The sequence below is a fragment of the Balaenoptera borealis genome (genome assembly GCF_965194805.1).
Source record: "Balaenoptera borealis genome assembly, chromosome: 6".
In the NCBI taxonomy this organism is placed as follows: Eukaryota; Metazoa; Chordata; class Mammalia; order Artiodactyla; family Balaenopteridae; genus Balaenoptera; species Balaenoptera borealis.
Window position 1 is genome coordinate 120,143,272 of NC_138863.1, and position 19,048 is coordinate 120,162,319.

The 19,048-nt window shown below is 44.2% G+C and overlaps 1 protein-coding gene across 18 annotated transcripts in view; it reads right to left on the reverse strand.

The window, feature by feature from the left end:
* Window positions 1-19,048, reverse strand: part of CLASP1 (cytoplasmic linker associated protein 1) — a 260,361-nt gene that overhangs the window by 133,631 nt on the left and 107,682 nt on the right. For 17 of the 18 annotated variants that reach the window (XM_082397804.1, XM_082397807.1, XM_082397795.1 and 14 more), the window contains one exon: window positions 13,821-13,888. In XM_082397804.1, coding sequence (XP_082253930.1) covers window positions 13,821-13,888 — 68 coding nt within the window. Of the gene's footprint in view, window positions 1-3,751; window positions 3,987-13,820; window positions 13,889-19,048 lie in introns of those variants that run through there. The other variant, XM_082397802.1, reaches the window with a different exon arrangement.

The window sequence follows — 19,048 nt, forward strand, 5'->3', positions numbered from 1 at the left end:
GCTTCAGCTGGCCCCAGCACCACTCAGCCCGGCAGCCATCTCCCACCACGTCCCCCCGGCCCCCCTCCTCTCATATCAGCCTGAAGTGCAGCTGGTATGGCTCTCACCTCCAACCCCTCCCCTTGTTTATACACTTATTCGACCATCGATGTGCATCGGTACAGACTCACCAACACTTACACTCTGGGTCATAATCCGGTGCTACCTTATCGATCAAACTCTTCTCGCTCTAGTCTGTGAGAATCTTTCAGCTGCCCCCTGTGACAGCTGACATACCCCCGTCACAGTTTTGGTTTGGTTTGGTTTGGTTTGGTTGGGGCACGTCCCTACTGTCTGGCGCTGCAAGATGCCCAGGCTCACTGTGTACAGCCCCTGCTCCAGGCCTCAAATCTGCCATCCCCACGGACCCTGGCAGTGGTAGAAACCAAGATCAGAGCACTGGTGGCAGCTTCTTTTTAAGAGACCTTATTCTGCATCCGATTCTGTACCTTGTTTCTCTTAAGGGAGCTTCCATATCGAAACAAAAAGCTCAACCACGTCATTTTCAAGCTAAATCCAACTTTCGCCTCCCATTAGACTGTGTCTCCACATCGCACAGGTGCTACGTGCATCATCTCATTCACTCTCACAGCAGCTCGCCAACCTGAACACGAGGCACCGGGGCCGACAGACCAGCCGCCCGCCCAGGCCACACACTGTCCAGGCAGACACAGACACACACGCCAATGGAGGGGCTCCGAAGTGCACACGCTTACGATCCCGTCACCTAGACCCAAGCACCATGTACAGGAACGATGACACTTTCTGGATGATTTAACCCGTCTGCACCAAACTGAGAACTTCAAGGAAAAACCTGTACATTTCTCATAGAGCTAAATTTCTTTCATTGAAAAGACCAGCATTTATTCTAAATTACCTCATTTCATTTTCTCTCGTTTTTTTTTTTTTTTAACTGGTGTTAATGTCCCTTGTTTTCTGAAATAAGAGATACGGTGGGGTCTTTGGGTTGTTGCTATGTTATATTTGGTGAAATTAAAGTTGGTCACCCTGGGACTCTCCTGGTGGTGCAGGGGATAAGAATCTGCCTGCCAATGCAGTGGACACGGGTTCGATCCCTGGTCCGGGAAGATCCCACATGCCGTGGAACAACTAAGCCCGTGCGCCACAACTACTGAGCCTGCACTCTAGAGCCCGTGAGCCACAACTACTGAGCCCGCATGCCACAACTACTGAGCCTGAGCTCTAGAGCCCATGAGCCACAACTACTGAGCCCACGAGCCACAACTACTGAGCCTGCGCTCTAGAGCCCGAGAGCCACAGCTACTGAGCCCGCGAGCCACAACTACTGGAGCCCACACACCTAGAGCCCGTGCTCCGCAACAAGAGAAGCCACCGCAATGAGAAGCTCGCACACCGCAACGAAGAGTAGCCCCCGCTCGCCACAACTAGAGAAAGCCCGCGCACAGCAACGAAGACCCAACGCAGCCAAAAATAAATAAATAAATATTTTTAAAAATAAAATAAAATAAGAAAGTTGGTCACCCTGTATCAGTCTCTCTGCCCAGTTTTTAAAGGCTTAACTCTGAGGAGCAAATGGCCTACGATAAAAACCTCAGCTTCTCAGCATGGCCTGCAAGGCCCCTGCCATCTCCCCTGCACTTCCCCCTCCAGGAATACCACACTGCGCTCAAAAACAAACTCATCATGTTCATAAGGTGATTTCCAATCCCAGAACCGCCCCCCTCGCCCCCCCACCCGCCCTACACTGGGCAAACAACTGATTAGGGATGTCACATCTTCCAAGTGTCTAGATCACTATGTGTCTAAACAGGCCAATGCCTGTTTTAATAATATCTCTTTGAATGCTTACAGTTTTTAACTATTCCCCCAAGGCATCTATACTGAAAATGGCACAATTTCAGAATCAAAGAAACAAAGCCAGGGTTTTATCACAACAGTAGGGGCAAAGCACTGAGCTGGGTGACAGTTTGCTGGATGGAGGGCGGGTCAGGGATGGCAAAGTCCGGGGCCACCAGCCCATTTTAGAGAACTCAAACCTCCCGTCTCCCTGCCTACTCCTCCTGGGGCTGCTGTGAGAATCAGAAAACAAAAACAAACAAGAGACATTCGGGAAAGTGCTTTGAAAATACTAAAATACACAGAACCGTAGTAGAAAATGGCTGGCATTATATTGTACAGACTGTTATGGGTCCCTTATTAACCATGGGTTGACAGGGGAAGATTCAAATATGCCCCTGCTACGAGAAACAGCATTTAATCCTTGTTTCCTACTATACTTGCAGCTCCCTAGGGTAAAAAGTACCCTTTTAAAATGCTTTTAAAGCCTGCATTTCGGGTAACAGTGACTAAGGAGACAGGTTATTGGAAAGGACTTATCAAGTGAGAGAACAGTCTTTATTTTAAAGTCAGAGCCACAAGGCTTTCTCCACAGTCTTTAACATAAAATGGTCAACCACATAATTATGTCTCCCTGTTGTTTAAAAAAAAAAAAAAAAAACTACAAGATGACAACGTAAGACAAATGCTACTTATAAGTAACACACTTTCAAATCCTCAAATGAAGGGTTCTGAAAAGAGGTCACTTCAGAACATGAATTATTTAGCTCTCCTGCCCAGGTTTTGATTTCCTACAGCAACTTAAGCTGAATACAGAATACTGTCAAAAGGGGTGAAAGAAAAATGACCACTAGCCATATATGCTTTCAATTCTCAATTTTAAAATATAATTAACAAACATAATCCAGCACCTTCCAATACGTCCATTTTCGGCAAACTCAACCAAATTAAGAAGACAGATATACACACTTTAACAATCTACGACAAAAGAACAGAGCCAATGAGCTGGACACATGCCAATTTCCCGGCAGGGAGACAAACGAACACTTGTTACTGTGCACAATTTATTCTGTGTTAATACCTATTTCAGCTGAAGGGTTTGGAAATATCCTTCAGAGACAACAGATTAAAAGCCTGCCAGGAAGCCCATCCCACAGGAAACCTAGACAGGGATACAGGTGGTTCACAGCACGTCCACGGCACCCTTCTTCCAACACAAACCTCCGTCACACGGAGCTCTTTCATATCCTTTCAACACTGCCAAAACCTGGCAAAACCTCCGTGGAAAGACTGAAGGCTAATCAATAAGACCTTTGTGAACAACACTTCTTTCATAGTTTTTCAGTTCCATCTGCGCATTTTAAAAATGTAAATCTTTTAAAAGGAAAAAATTTTACACAATGATTCTCAAGACAGAAGCGGCACCCCTGCACTATTCTGATTTATACGTGTTTTTCATCTGCCCACTGTTGGGAAAACCATAGAAATTTCCAACCAGTAGAGTCCTTTCAAGACAGCCTATACTTATTAACAAATGTCTTGTAATTGCAAAATAATTGATTTTCATGAGCCATATACTGTGAATGCAAGAGAGCAGGAAAAAAAAAGTTGAAAGCACATAAAATAAACAGAGGCTGGTGAAAACACAGCCAACCTCGGCTCACTGTGCCTACCTGCTCTCTCCTGGTCCTTGAAGGTCAACGCTAACGTTAATAGAGCTGCAGGTTTCACAATTTTTCCCTGCCTAAATGCAAGTACTCGTAACAATTATTTTCCTAAGTTTCATCCATGATCTTCAGTTCTCAAAGCAATGATAAAATACCTTAAATATCTTATTTCCTAGTTAAGCAGCAATAATTACAAACACTTTCCAGAATATATTAGAATAGCCTACCTTTCCCAGTGGTCATGACCGTCAGTGACCGCGGTACAAATAAAAACACTGCTCTGAAAGCTACACCTGCTCACAGCCGCTGACGCCTCAGCAAACTCTCCACCCACAGGGCTTCTTCAGTGCGATCTGAGCACCAAGGACAGCGGCCGCCCTATTCCAAAATGAAAGCCTACACTCCGCAGAACAGTGATTGTTCAAGGGGCGGGGGCACCTTTCCCATCTGACGCAAGTCAGAGAGCCCTCTTTAACACTGGTATCGAAAAAAATGTTAACCAGCTACCTGACTCCCCCCTTCTCCGCCCCCCCCGGAAAAACAGAGAACGCTCTTAACATAAACTTAAAATGAGAAGAAAGTCACAAAGCTATGGCATTCCCACACAGATGATAAAGAAAGCTGTCAGCTGCAGCCTAAGCTACTTAAGCTGGCGCCAGAGACGGTCCCTTCCAGGCTATTTTAGGGGCTGTCTCCTTGGTGCAGCACAGTGCCCTTGCCAGCCTTGGAGCACACCACCCCCGCGGCCGTGACTACGGAAACACTTGCCTAAGATACTGAGCCAGAATCCCAAACCTCGTAACATGCAGAGTCTAGTAAACAAGTGGGGGGAGGGCTGGGAACCCATCATCGGACCTGATCCACTTATTCACAACCACTGTTCTTAAAGACTGCACAATAACGGCGGCTTAGCTTCTTAAAAAAGAAAAGACAATCAATTAGCCTTTCAACAATGAATGCTTTGTACCAGCTGTGCTGGGCAGCAGTTCAGATCTTACCTAACAATCCATCGCCAGTCTATTCGTTTTCAGACTTGTAGTTCTCATTTCCAACAAACTTAGAGACGATATCTAACGTTCTTCAAATTATAAAATTTTTTAGTAAAACAACAGAGGGCAGGTTGCATTTTTGCAGCAAAATGACACCCTAGATACATTACAATTTTCTGATTGTCTATTATCTAGCTTACAGTTTTGTTAGCAAATAAGTACTTTTCCTTTAGCTACAGATTTATTATGGAATTTTCAAGATTGAACCAGCATGATACTTTCATTCTTTCCTCATGAACACGTCAGCTTTGCTCAAGAAACTCAAAAGCATGCACATTTTTAACCAAATTAACAAGCATGGGCCTCATTTCAATCAAATCCAATTAAAGAACATGAAGTGGCTGCAGATAAAGGACAATATGACTAGTCTACAATTACTGGCTCTTTCGCACTGAAAATTCGATTCTCCCACGAGCGTAAGCACATCTGCGTGATTTTTAAAACGTACACAGAAAATAATTTGCTTTTTAAAACCCACAGAAGGAAAAACTGTAATTTTTGCTTCAAGGGGTTTGCTAATTATATGGAGATGGGAAAAAAAAGAAAAAAGAAACATCTATAAAACAACATATTTTTAACTCCCATATTCTTGCCATTCAAAACCGAAAGGCCTTCAGGTAACCTAGCAACAAAAAAGAATCATACAAAGATGAAGTATTCTATTACAGACAGGACACCCATTTCCAGTTGCTGCTCAGATGCTTTTTCACTGCTGTTTAGTCACAAGTCTTACACTTCTAAAACATGAAGTCTGTGGCATTTATATAAATATAATCAATTACACATCTTAGAACAACATAATTTTGAACATGTCAAGAAATACAACCCAAGACAAAACCCATTTCTTCCCTAAGAGTATTGCTATTACATTAATAGTTCCTTTCAACTTAGCTCAAATCCAGAGCTTTTATTTCTTACTCAAAGGAGCGTTACTGTGCACAAGTAACAAAAGAAAAAACAGATAAATTAGAATTCATCAAAACCAAAAACTCAGATGCCAAGAAAGTGAAAAGACAACCCACAGATGGGAAAAAAATATTTGCAAATCAAATATCTGATAAGAGTCTTGTTATCTAGTATATATAAAGAACTCTTTTAGCTCAACAACAAAAAGACAAATAAACCAATTTAGAAACGGGCAAAGGACTTGAAGAGAGATTTTCCAAATGAGATCTACAGATGACCAACAAGCACATGAAAATATACTCAGCATCATTAGTCATGAGGGAAATGCAAAGCAAAATAATGAGATACCACTTCACACCCACTAGGATGACTGTAATTTTTAAAAAAAGAAAGGAAAAGATGGTGTTTTTTGTTTTGTCTTGTTGGAGAGGATGTGGAGAAAACAGAACCCTCACACATTGCTGGTGGAAATATAAAATGTGGCAACCACGGTGGGAAACAGTTTGACAGTTCCTCAAGAAGAGGAATACGTAATTCTTCAAACACAGAATCACCATAGGATGCAGCGATTCCACTTGTAGGTATATACTCAAAAAGGACTGAAAACATACGTTCAACAAAAATTTGTAAACTATTCACAATACCAAAACGGTAGCAACCATCGAAATGTGCACCACTGGCTGAATGGACCGGATAAACAGAATGCGGTCCAGCTGTGCAGTGGAACAGAGGTGCTGATGCCACACCACGCACGAACCTTGACAACATCATGTTAAATGAAACAGGCCACACAGACATCAACACGTACGGTGTGGTTCCATTTACATGGAGTGCCCAGAACAGGCAAGTCTACAAACTAGATTCACGGCTGCTGGGGCAGGGGTGGGGGGCGGTTAGGGAATCAGGAAGGTGACGGCTAAGAACACCGGGTTTCTCTTTTGCAGTGACAAAAATGTTTTAAAACTGACCGTGGTGATGATTGCACATATCTGTAAATATACTAAATATGACTGAAGTGTATACTCTAAGTGGGTGAATTGTATGGGATGTGAATTACACCTCAAAAACACCACTTTTTTTAAAGTGCATTATTGTTAAAGAAAAAGTGCATTAAATTTTAAATGTATACTCCAAAATCACCCAAAGCTCTACAAGAAACACAAGTATGAGAGTTATTCTCAAATGATGTTCTATTTATTTTAAAAAAAAAAGAATATATCCCTGAGACGGAGCAATGGAGGAGAAACCTATCGTTTTGAGCACCAACCCCGTCCGGGCACGGCTGGGAGCTTTACACCCGACCTCATTTACCCTGCAGAGCACAGGAGTGAGCCGGCTTCCAGGAGGGAAGCGCTGTGCCCCGAGTCACACACGGCCCGCGTGCTGCGCGTGCTGCGGGGACACAGAAGCCTTGCCTAAGGAGGAACGATGGCCACACTCGTCCACAGCAGCCCCTTTCGGCTTCTCCCTGATGCTCTGTCTACCCGTCCCGCGGGGGACTCAGGCACCCACACTCCAAAACGGACACCTGCCGTGGCCACACCCAGTCACCACTCATTAACGTGCTAGGTCCCTGCTGAGTCACTTGTTAAGTCCCCCTGCTGTGAAGAGAGGCTGACTTTTCACAAATGGGGTTTGAGAGACAGATCACTCAACAGACGGCTTGTCGGGTCAGCCTAGGAAGTACATTTGTGAACACGCGTATGAATCAAACACGGCGGCCCTCCATCCATCGGAACCCTGGCCCAAAGGCAGTTTAGGAACCTGGAAATGAGCCCCATGTTTCCATCCTCTCTTTGCCTTTGACTCATTTCTTCCTCAGGTCTAACTCTCATCTGGTACCCAAGAGTCCATGGGGAAAAGTAGAAAACAAGAAGGACCAGGGTACCTCAGGTACGAAGTTTCCACGTATGCACTCTGTATTATCAATACTAAGAGATTACAGAGGAAAACACTGATGTCCCTCAAATGAGCCAACCCCAGCGGACTCACCGGGACTAAGAGACGAAGACAGATGGAGGTGTCTGGGGCCTAGAATGCCCTGTACTCAGGGGGCTGAGAGTCCAATGCAGAAGAGGGACATCGGTCAAATAATCACCAAATGTAGCAAAGTAGGGGATGCTTGGAAGTGTCCAACAGGGAGGTCAGGGAAAGCTTTCTAGAGCCAGAGGGAGGGAATACTGAGCTGGAAAGGATGAGGAACAGCGAGGTAAGAAAGAGGAGACAGAACAGTCGTGCACCAGGAAGGGTAAGGAGGACAGGAGGACAGGTGGCCCCAGGGGAGGGCCGGGCGGAGGAGGCTGCAGGGCCAGATGGAGCACGGCTGCAGCAGGCCGCTAAGGACTGGGGGGTACCTTGAGAGCAATGAATTGAAATAGTAAGAAGAGTTTTTTTTAATCATGTTGAGTAGTGAGGGCAGGGGGCAGAATCCACCTGCAACACAGAGCTGCTCGGAAAGCCTTCGTCTAACCCTATGGGACGGAAGCCCTCCTCCCAGCCACCATCAGCACGCAGCTAACGTATGATGTTCACGCCTTTCCCTCCTCTTGAAACAAACAGGAGTCACCAACTGTAATTGGTTTTCCTCTGTTCTTATAAATTTATTTATTTATTTTTGGCTGCGTTGGGTCTTCGTTGCTGCACGCGGGCTTTCTCTAGTTGCCGCAAGCGGGGGCTACTCTTCGTTATGGTGCACGGGCTTCTCATTGTGGTGGCTTCTCTTGTTGAGGAGCACGGGCTCTAGGCACATGGGCTTCAGTAGTGGTGGCTCACGGACTCTAGAGCGCAGGCTCAGTAGTTGTGGCTCACGGGCTCTAGAGCGCAGGCTCAGTAGTTGTGGCTCACGGGCTTAGTTGCTCCGCGGCACGTGGGATCTTCCCAGACCAGGGCTCGAACCCGTGTCCCCTGCATTGGCAGGCGGACTCTTAACCACTGCGCCACCAGGGAAGCCCCCTCTGTTCTTAAAAGTAGACGATAACAACAGTGTGCTTATTTTCGGGAGATTAATGGTTGCAAAATTCCTAAGAAGAATATACCTAATCTGGAACTGACGCTCATTTTCTATATTAATGTTTCTACTAAAAAATACAGAAAGGGCCATGCCCACGTCTTGAACCCGACTTGAATGACATAATGTGTTCCGGCTCTTCTTCACTTACAGCCCATTATTTCTGATGAATGGAGATGAAACAAGACCTGGTGAAGCTGGGTGGTGCCCACGTGGGGCTCCATTATTCTCACCTATCCACTTTAACATACATTTAACATTTTCCAAATAAAGAAATGAAAAGGGAAGGGGGTCAGAAGACCTTGCTCTGAGGCCACCCCCAGGTGCGCCCAGAGGGTTTGGCTACAGGCTGTGTCCACCTTCAAGAAAGCAGGGGTCCGACCTGCTCAGACTTCTGAAAAGTGAACACCTCTCAGGCTAACATCAAAGTGACAGTGCAGGTAATACTTATAAATGTTTTTAACACTGTCCTGGCTGAGGGAAGAAGGAGACAGGAGAAGACCTCTTGGCCTCAGTCTCTTCCACCACAGAGCAGTTCTCATCCAGAGAGAGGGATAGGTCCTCATTCTGGCAACGTCGTACAACAGAACAGACCCGGCGGGAGAAAGCAGGGGGACCGTAAGCAGGTGGCTTCAACAGTGCAGGCGAAGGGGCTGGAGACGAGCGCTGGGGCCGCTGAGAAGTGTCCACACCCACAGGAGCCGCTGACGAGGCACACAGGCGGGGAGGAAGGTGGGGCCTCCGGGATGACACGGAAGTCCTGACTCACACGCCTGGGTGGACAGCGGAGCAGTCGTCCACGGAAGATGTACAGAGAGAAGCTAGGACGAGGTCATGTTTAGGTGTTCTGGGTTTTGTCTTTGAGCAAGAGGAGGGACGTGAGTCTGGGTACGTGTCTCCAGTACAAGAAGAAACGTCAGACAGGCAGCTCCTTCACATACGGTTAGCAGCACTGAGACGGGGTGTGGGCAAGAGACGCATTTATGAAAACATGTTATCTGGCTAGTAAACAGAGTTCCGGCCATGGATAATTATAACCCAAAGGAGAGCACTGCCTGAGAAAGAAAAAGGCATAGGACCGAGCCAGCCTTAAGAATTTAGTGGCAAGTAGCAGACAGCAAACCTAGAAAGAACAGCCCAACAGCAGGAAAAAAAAATCAAAAGGAGGTCAGGCCAGAGGAGGCGAGGAGGAAGGATGCTTCCAGGAGGAGGAGATGGGGGTCAACAGTGCCCAGCATGGTGAGAGGCCGGGCAGGGTGAAGACTGGCAACGCCAGCGGGTGGAGTAGCGCGGCCACCACCCCGTAACAGTGCCGGCAGCTGTGTCGGTGACGTGAGCGGACCCCGAGCCTGGGGCGGTCTGAGGAGGTGACTAGCCGAAGAGACTGAGACAGGGAATACGGATGTTTAAAAAAGCAAACCACAGGCCCAAGACAGAGTCACTTACACTAGGCCGCACCGCCAGAATGGGGCCGAATACCCAACCCAACTGCTGCTTCAACCTCCCTACCAACTGCGGTCTCACGCCGTCGGTCAGGAATTTCCCGGTCGGCACCAGGGAGGTCACCCGTCTCGTGGGCGTCCTCCAGCCCAGTGAAGATGAGGTCACTGCCACACAGACCCATCCCGTCCCCCACAGGTGGGTTACTTCAGCCTGAAATAATCTTTTCTGTTTATGACTTCCTTGTCTTGCCTTTAAAAAACCTTCCCTTTCTCTACTCCTTTTGGAGCAACCCCCCAGACACACACACCCTCGCTAGATGGTATGCCGCCCAACTCAAGACTCGTTCAGTAAAGCCAAGTAGATCTTTAAAATTTACTCGGTTGAATTTTGTTTTTTTTAACACAGACGTCTCAGGAGAATTCTGCTGTACAGGGGAGGAGAGAAGCAGAGCAATGAGAATGGCTGGAGATATACGTAGGCGTGTTTTTACTGAACGACACTCGGCATGCTTAAAAATCAACACGTCAGACAAAGGGGGGGCGAGGGGTGAGAACAAGTACAGGCCAACCTCTCTCATGAAGTTAAGTGCAAAACTCCTCGACAATGTAATCGCAAACTGAACACAACACTGTATAAAAAGAACTGTACACTATGACCAAGTGGGATTTATTCCAGGTATGCAAGAGTGGATTATTACCCAAAAAAAATCCATCAATATAACTCACAATATCATCAGGCTAAAGAAAAACAATCATATCAATTGACATCAAAAAAAAGCATTTGAAAAAAAAAAGCAACACCCTAAAAGGAATCCAGATTGGAAAGAGAGAAGTAAAACAATCTCTATTCACAGATTAAATGACCTAGTATATAGAAAATCCTAAGGAATCTACTGGAGAGGAAAAATCTAGCTAAAAAATGGGTTAAGCAAGGTTGCCAAATACAAGATCAAATATAAAATTCTACTTTATTTCTATATGCTGGCAAAGAACAATCCAAAAATAAAATGAAGAAAAGAATTATATTTACAATACCACCAAAAAGAATAAAATACTTAGGAATAAATTTAACCATAGTAGTGCAAGACTTATACATTGAAAACTACAAGATACTGTTGAAAGAATTCCAAGACCTAAATAAACTGAAAGGTATCTTACGTTCATGGATTAGAAGGCTTAATGCTGTTAAGATGGCAATATTGGGCTTCCCTGGTGGCGCAGTGGTTGAGAATCTGCCTGCCAATGCAGGGGACACGGGTTCGAACCCTGGTCTGGGAAGATCCCACATGCCGCAGAGCGACTGGGCCCGTGAGCCACAACTACTGAGCCTGAGCGTCTGGAGCCTCTGCTCCGCAACAAGAGAGGCCGCGATAGTGAGAGGCCCGCGCACCGCGATGAAGAGTGGCCCCCGCTCGCCGCAACTAGAGAAAGCCCTCGCACAGAAACGAAGACCCAACACAGCCAAAAATAAACATAATAAATAAATAATAAATAAAAATTAAAAAAAAAAAAAAAAAGATGGCAATATTCCTCAAACCGGTCGACGGGTTCAACACAGTCCCTATCAAAATCCTGTAACTCATATGGAAATGCAAGGAACCCAGAACAGTCAAAACAATCTCGAAAAGAAGAACAAAGTTGAAAAACACAAACTTCAACCCAAATGTCCTTCAACTGTTGAGTGGCTCAACAAAACATGGTGTATTTATAGAAAGAAATGTTATTCAGCCATAAAAAGGAATGAAGTACTGACATATGCTACCAGGTGGATGAACCCTGAAAACATTAAGTGAAAGAAGCCATACACCAGAGGATTCCGTTTATATAAAATGTCCAGAACAGGCAAATCCACAAAGACAGAAGACAGGCTGCCAGGGACTGCCAGGACAGGGAAACAGCTAGTGCTACTGGGCACAGGTCGTCCTGGGGCTGATGACAATTTTCTAGAATTAGACACTGGTGATAACTGCACAATTTTCTGACTATATGAAAAGCCACTTTAACAAAGTGAATTTTTTTGGTATGAATTATATCTTAATATTTAAAATATGCTGATGATCAGGTTTCCCTGGTGGCGCAGTGGTTAAGAATCCGCCTGGCAATGCAGGGGACATGGGTTCGAGCCCTGGTCCGGGAAGATCCCACATGCCGTGGAGCAACAAAGCCCGTGCGGCACAACTACTGAGCCTGTGCTCTAGAGCTCATGAGCCACAACTACTGAAGCCTGCGCGTCTAGAGCCCGCGCTCCGCAATAAGAGAAGCCACCACAATGAGAAGCCCGCGCACCACATCGAAGAGTAGCCCCCGCTCACCGCAACTGGAGAAAGCACGCACGCAGCAGGGAAGACCCAACGCAGCCAAAAATAAATAAATAAAATAAATAAATTAATTTAAAAAAATAAAATAAAATAAAATAAAATACAAAATAAAAGCACGTGTCTAGCAACTGGCTGGACAACCCTGCCCACGCACACTGTCAACCCCCCTCATCACTGGTCTCAGCTTTACCAATGATACAGTTGAAAGCACATAGAAAAGTATATATAAAAGTAGAGGGTAATATGCAGAAATTATGCCATGGTTAAAACTGCATACAAATTATACAGTTATAGGAAAATTAATTAGAAGATAATACAGAAAAATGAAAACTGATTTGCTGGTGATAGAATCATAATTAATCTTTTTTCTTTGAATACTGTAATGATTTTACAAATGTATGAAAAAGAAAATTTAAAAAAGCATTTTATAAGAAACATGCTATTTAAAGACAAATTCCGTACTGGTAACGACGGGTACACAACTAGAGTGTGAGCTGAAAGACCTGGATTCTGTTTCCTGCTCTGCCCTCATGTACTATGTCCCTTTGCGGGAAATCACTCAAACTTCTTTAACAGCCTCAAGATAGTCAAAATCTGAAGGCTACGCTATGATCTCAGATCCCTAGCAATCCTGAAACAGCTATGATACAATGATGTATCCAACGTTAGAAAACTTCTTGTTGGCAATGGACTTTCTGAAGACTTCCAAACGGCGTTAAGGATAAAGAAGAGGAAAAAAAACAAAGTTCTTACCCTCATGAATAAACAAAAAAACAGTTCTGCAGTAATATTCATTAAGAAGGAAAGTCAAGCCAGGTGAGGGCAGAGAGCGTTCCCTTACAACACTGGGTGTGCTGTTCTGGACGCCTGTGTAATGAAGTGGGCCCGCAGCCGAGCTCTGGGTGGAATAAGGACAAGGCCCTAATGACAGCTGGGAACAAGTGCCTCAAGCAGAAGGAATCACAAGCACAGAGGCCCTGAAGCAGGAGAAACATGTTAAAAATCAGCAAGGAAGCCAACAGGCTGGAGCCAAGAGAACTTTCAGGAAGAACAATGGAAGATGACCTCAGAATGGGGGCTGCCGCAGGTCAGGCAGGGCCCGGTGGGGCACCGTGAGTCACTGCGCTGGGAAAGCTCTGGAGGATTCTGATGAACAAGGGATTAACGTTACTTGCGCTACATTCTAAAGGGATCAGTCTGGCTGCTGAGTGAAAAACAGACTTTAGGTGTGGGGAGAGAATAAAATCAGGAGTGCAGGCAAAACACCGTGATGGCTTGTACTGGGAGGAGAGAAGCAGTTACACGGGGAATCTTTGGGATTCTAGACATATTTTTAAAAATAAAGGCAACAGGATTAGCTGATGGATTCAGTGCAGGTTATAAAAGAAAGTCAATGACAACTCCATAGTTTCGAGCTTGGGAAAGTGGGTAAATGGAGGTTAAATCCTGAGACCTAGAAACTCCTATCAAGGTATCAAATTCAGCTATTCAGAAATAGTATATAGTGTAAGTAATACTTATGCTAAAAGTGGAAGTGAAAAAGCAAAAGTAGAATGGTTGCTTTTTCTACTCACCATTTGCAGACTGTATCATGTTTCCAGATTTTTGGACTTCATCAAATTTTGTAAAAATTACATTCAACCTGTATGAAAAAAATATATATATATATATATTATACAAACTATTAACCATATTACAATTACATTAACATATTTACAATCATAGTATACACTGAAGGTGAGTCTCACTCACTGATAACAGACCCACCTAACAACAACAGTAGCTATGCTAACAGCATTATCAATAGCCAACAATGAGTGAGCACCTGCTTATTACAAGCCAAGCACCGACCTAAGCTCTACCTGAAAGATCTCCTTTGATTCTTGTAACAGCTGTATAAGGGGTTATCAGTATCCCCTACTACAGACGAGGAAATCAAAACCCCCTTACTTAAGGTAACACACTTGGTCAGGGTGGAGATGTCAGCCCTGAGAGTAAGAACCCAGAGCCCAGGTTCTCAGACATTATACTAAACTGACTGACGTCTCTACACAAAACGTATGCATCATGAAATGTGTTTATTTCTCCTATTTCTGTCTAAGCACAGACTGCTGATTACTCAGGATAAAGATTTTCAAAATGCATTGATACTACAGTACAAAGGCTTTTCTGTGACTTTTGCTTATGTTAAAAATGCTATAAATAATTTCTCTAGAAGCAAATGTTGTGACTGGATAATCTTCAGCTTAAAAATCTGCATGACATGTATTTTCTATTAGTGGATCATTTTCACCATGACATTTTAAAAGAAGGAAAACTCCTTAACCACCAAATATTCCATCCTAGTGACAGCAAAAATGAGAGGAAAATTGGGGGGGGGGGGGGGGGCGGGGTTTACCTTGTAGGAAAAGTCAAGAAAAAAGAGGCTTTCCGAGCGAACACAGATATATTGGAATAAGCCTAAAGGTTCAGATTCCAAAGTCACGCACTTTTGCATTGAAACCTGCGCCACCCATTTCCAGGACTAGACTAGAAACGTTAGCACTTTCTTACAAACCAGCCTGTCATACAAGCTCTAATCATTTCAAACATGTTTGATTTCCTTTCCAACCAGGATGGAAGCCCCTTGGGTGTAGGAATGGGACCTATGTTATCTTTGGTATTCTGTGTACACCACACATCACGTCATGCAGGAGGGTGACATCACCGAATGAGAAGGCTGGTGCCTGGTCCCGCCCCCGCCCGCAAGGTGGAAAACTAGGTAGTTCACACACTCTGGTCTCAGCTCATGCACTCGTTCACTGGCTGAGCCAGCACTGAGCTAGTTAGATGCTGAGTGTGGGAAGGTCCCACCCTCTAGAGCTCCTACTTACCTCTACGTCATTCTATTCTACTTAGACTGTGACATTCTAAGAAACAGGGGAGCCAAAAATACTCATGAGCAAACACGAGGTAAGTGAAGGGGATGAACCAGCCTGATAACACGGCCCCTCCTGCTTCCCGTCCCATGGCGGATATTGATCTTTTCAACCCATCTTTCCATCTAAGTCCAGATGTAGCCTCAGAATCCTTCCCAAAACTGCTCCAGGCAGCTACGACCAATGAATCAAAGTCGGCACTGAGTTAAAGTTCTATTTGTCATCCTAGGACCAGATGAGTAAAACTATTGCTCACTTGCAACTCCCGTGGTTACTAAAAATCTGGAAAGATGCCTTAGAATCAAGTTCTTATGATGTTTCCATCACCTGCCCTTTTATAAGTGACAAAGATCCCCACTGGCTTAACAAGCCCATAAATAATATCCCTACACAGGTTGCCGGGGCCTGCCCTGACCAAGTTACCACTTTATTGCATCATAGCCACACCCTCTGACGTGAGCACGTCTGCAAGGCTGCACATCGGGGACAAAGGGCACCTCCAGCTGGTTGTCCCTGAAATCACTGGGAGGGATGAGTATTTCCTCCGTTCCTGGGAGAGCATTCACCATTATCGATGGCAACTGTGGAAGCACCTGTAGATTCTCTGTAGCTCGCAGGTAGGGTCTCCTCACCGTGGCCACGGGACCCATAACCGGTAGGCCCAAACAAGTAGGTATGGGAAGGCTAAGATGATGACCGTTGTTGGCACCTGCACCGTAATTCAGAATTACTTCAGGCAGGCGTGCTTTCCCGCTGCTTTCCAGCTCCTGTCTCAATAGCTGCCTAGACAATGGCTCCTGTCCAGATGACCACTGCCGGATCGCAGGAGCCTGGCTTTATGACAGTCCAAGAGCAACAAAACCTCCCTTGGGGATGCCTTCTGTCTCCTAGCCCTGAGCACAGCAATACAAAATGCCTCTCCCAGGACCTACCAACTTGCACAAGTCTGAAAGGGTGAGTTTTACACATTCAAAGACGTTGAATACATAACTAATGATTACCCTCTGAAGCCACCAATTTTTTTGCACTTTTTAAATTTTAAATCTTTGGATCTCAAATATAAAATAAATTTCTTCACTAGTTTGACAAATAACCCAGTACCATTTTCCTCTGATTTTTCTGAATTTAAATTTTATTTTCAACTCTTCAATGCAACTGGTGTTTATTTTACTGCAAGATTTAGATCTAATTACACCTTCTTAGAATATTTTATAACATAAGTTTAAAATAATTTCCTAAAAGCAAATACTAGCAATCTCATGGTAAACAAGCTCCAGCTCTACACTCAGAGTTTATAATTGGCTTTTCAGTCCACTACTCTTAAATATGAGCAGGTACCAAGGATTATAAGCTATATGAGCACAGCTTGTAATATGAAAGAGACCAAAAGGAACACACACATACCCCCAAATCCCAACTTAGAGAAGAGACTACGAACAGTTTTTAATATATCATTTATATTTCCAAAGAGATGAGAAAATATTATAATTATAAAAGCACACGGGGAGGAGCCCTTCAAAATGGCACCGTAAGGACCTCTGAAAATTTGCTCCTCCAAAGAAGCAAAGAAAACATCAGCAAAATCTGGCAAAATCAAGTTTTCCAAAACTGGAAATTAAACAAAGGCTTGCAACAATCCGAGCATTCTTCAAGCAAAAAGGCTGAATCTTGGTAAGAACAGTTAAGTTTTCCATTGCTTTGCAGTGCCCTATTTCCGTCTCAACTCAGGCTGAAAACCAACAGCCTCACAACCACTAGAAAAAGTTGAACAAGTCTGGAGCCCCTAAGAATCCCCGTTCCCAGAGAACTGTCATTATCTGACCTGACTGGCATATCCCTGAACCCCCCTTCACAGGGCTTGTCTTTATCGCACCTCACTCAGAGCATGCTCAGCGTGAGACCCTTTTCCCTGAGGCCACAATCAAAAAGAATCCACAACGACTATTTAACATGGCAATAACCGCTGGGACAAAGAAACTGACCAAAAAACTTATAAGGAAAAACTGGAGGATGAGACGTTCTCAGGAAACTTTGAAAAGCTCTGACACATTCCTGGGAATCTAGAAGATCACGTATATGGGCAAGGCTGTGTGCATGCCTGAGAATGACCCAAGGCACTAACGTCTCACCTCTGGCTGACCTTGAGATTCTGCACAAGCAGGTGGTAAAGAGACATAAAGGCAGGAACGTATAAACTGCCTGCCAGAACACTGAAAGCACGTCCCAACATACGGAGCCTTCAGCAAAGGCACTGAAGGAAACCCCTGTCCGATCATCAGCTGAATGCTAAACCTAAACAAGCACAGATGACTATAGTAACCACACACAACCAAAAAATACAGATTTTACAGCATTAGTTCAGATTAGTCACTAAACAAGCAATGAGCAACAAAAACAATAAACACCAACAACAGCAAGCCTGGGGAGGGGTGAAGAATGTGATTTCCAAAGTTGCCACAATACATAATTTTAACTCAACAGTTTCAACAAAAAATTATGAGACACATAAAGAAACAAGTAAACATGGCCCATCCACGGGGGGAAAAATCAGTCACGGAAACTATCATTAAAGGACTAACTAGATGAATACTTGAAATCAACCATTATTAATATGTTTAAAGAAATAAAGGAAATTATTTCTAAAGAAGTAAAGAAAATATAAGAACCAAGGTCTCACCAAATAGAGACTATCAATGAAGAGATAGAAAATATAAGAATCATACAGAAATTCTCGAAATGAAATTAAACATTCATAAACAACTAAAATTAAAAATTCAGGGCTTCCCTGACGGCACAGTGGTTAAGAATCCGCCTGCCAATGCAGGGGACACAGGTTCAAGCCCTGGTCCGGGAAGATTCCACGTGCCACGGAGCAACTAAGCCCATGCACCACAACTACTGAGCCTGCGCTCTACAGCCCACGAGCCACAACTACTGAAGCCCGTGTGCCACAACTACTGAAGCCTGTGCACCTAGAGCCCGTGCTCCGCAACAAGAGAAGCCACCACAACAAGAAGCCCATGCACTGCAACAAAGAGTAGCCCCCTTTCACTGCAACTAGAGAAAGCCCGCATGCAGCAACGAAGATCCAACACAACCAAAAAATAAATAAATAAAATAAATAAATTTTTTTAAAAAATAAAAATAAAAATTCACTAGAGAGGCTCAACAGTGATTTCAGTGATTTGGGAGAAAAAGCAGCAGCAAACTTGCAGATGAGTCAATTGACACTATCATGCCTGAGAAGCAGAAGAAAAATGAACAGGAAAAATAAATAAATAAACAAACAGAGCCTCAGAGATTATCTTCTTACTATACCAACATACACTTAATGGGAATCCCAGAAGGAGAGGGGAAAGGAAAAAGGACAGAAAGAATATATGAAGAAATAATGACCAAAAACATTCTAAATTCATGAAGCTCAACAAACTCCCAATGGGATAAACTTAAAGAGATCCTAACCTAGACACATAATAAGCAAAGGATTAAAAGAAAAGACAAAGAGAACACCTTGAAAACAACAATAGGGAAGCCATTCATCACGTACAAGGGCTCCCCAGTAAGATTAGTAACTCATTTTTCATTAAAAACAGTGGAGGCAAATGTCAAATAGATAGCTAGTGGGAAGCAGCCGCATAGCACAGAGAGATCAGCTCAGTGCTTTATGACCACCTAGAGGGGTGGGATAAGGAGGGTGGGAGGGAGACGCAGGAGGAAGGAGATATGGGGATATATGTATATGCATAGCTGATTCACTTTGTTATAAAGCAGAAACTAACACACCATTGTAAAGCAATTATACTCCAATAAAGATGTTAAAAAAGAAACAAAAAACAATGGAGGCCAGGCAGCTGTGGGATAATATATTCAAAGTCCTGAAACTA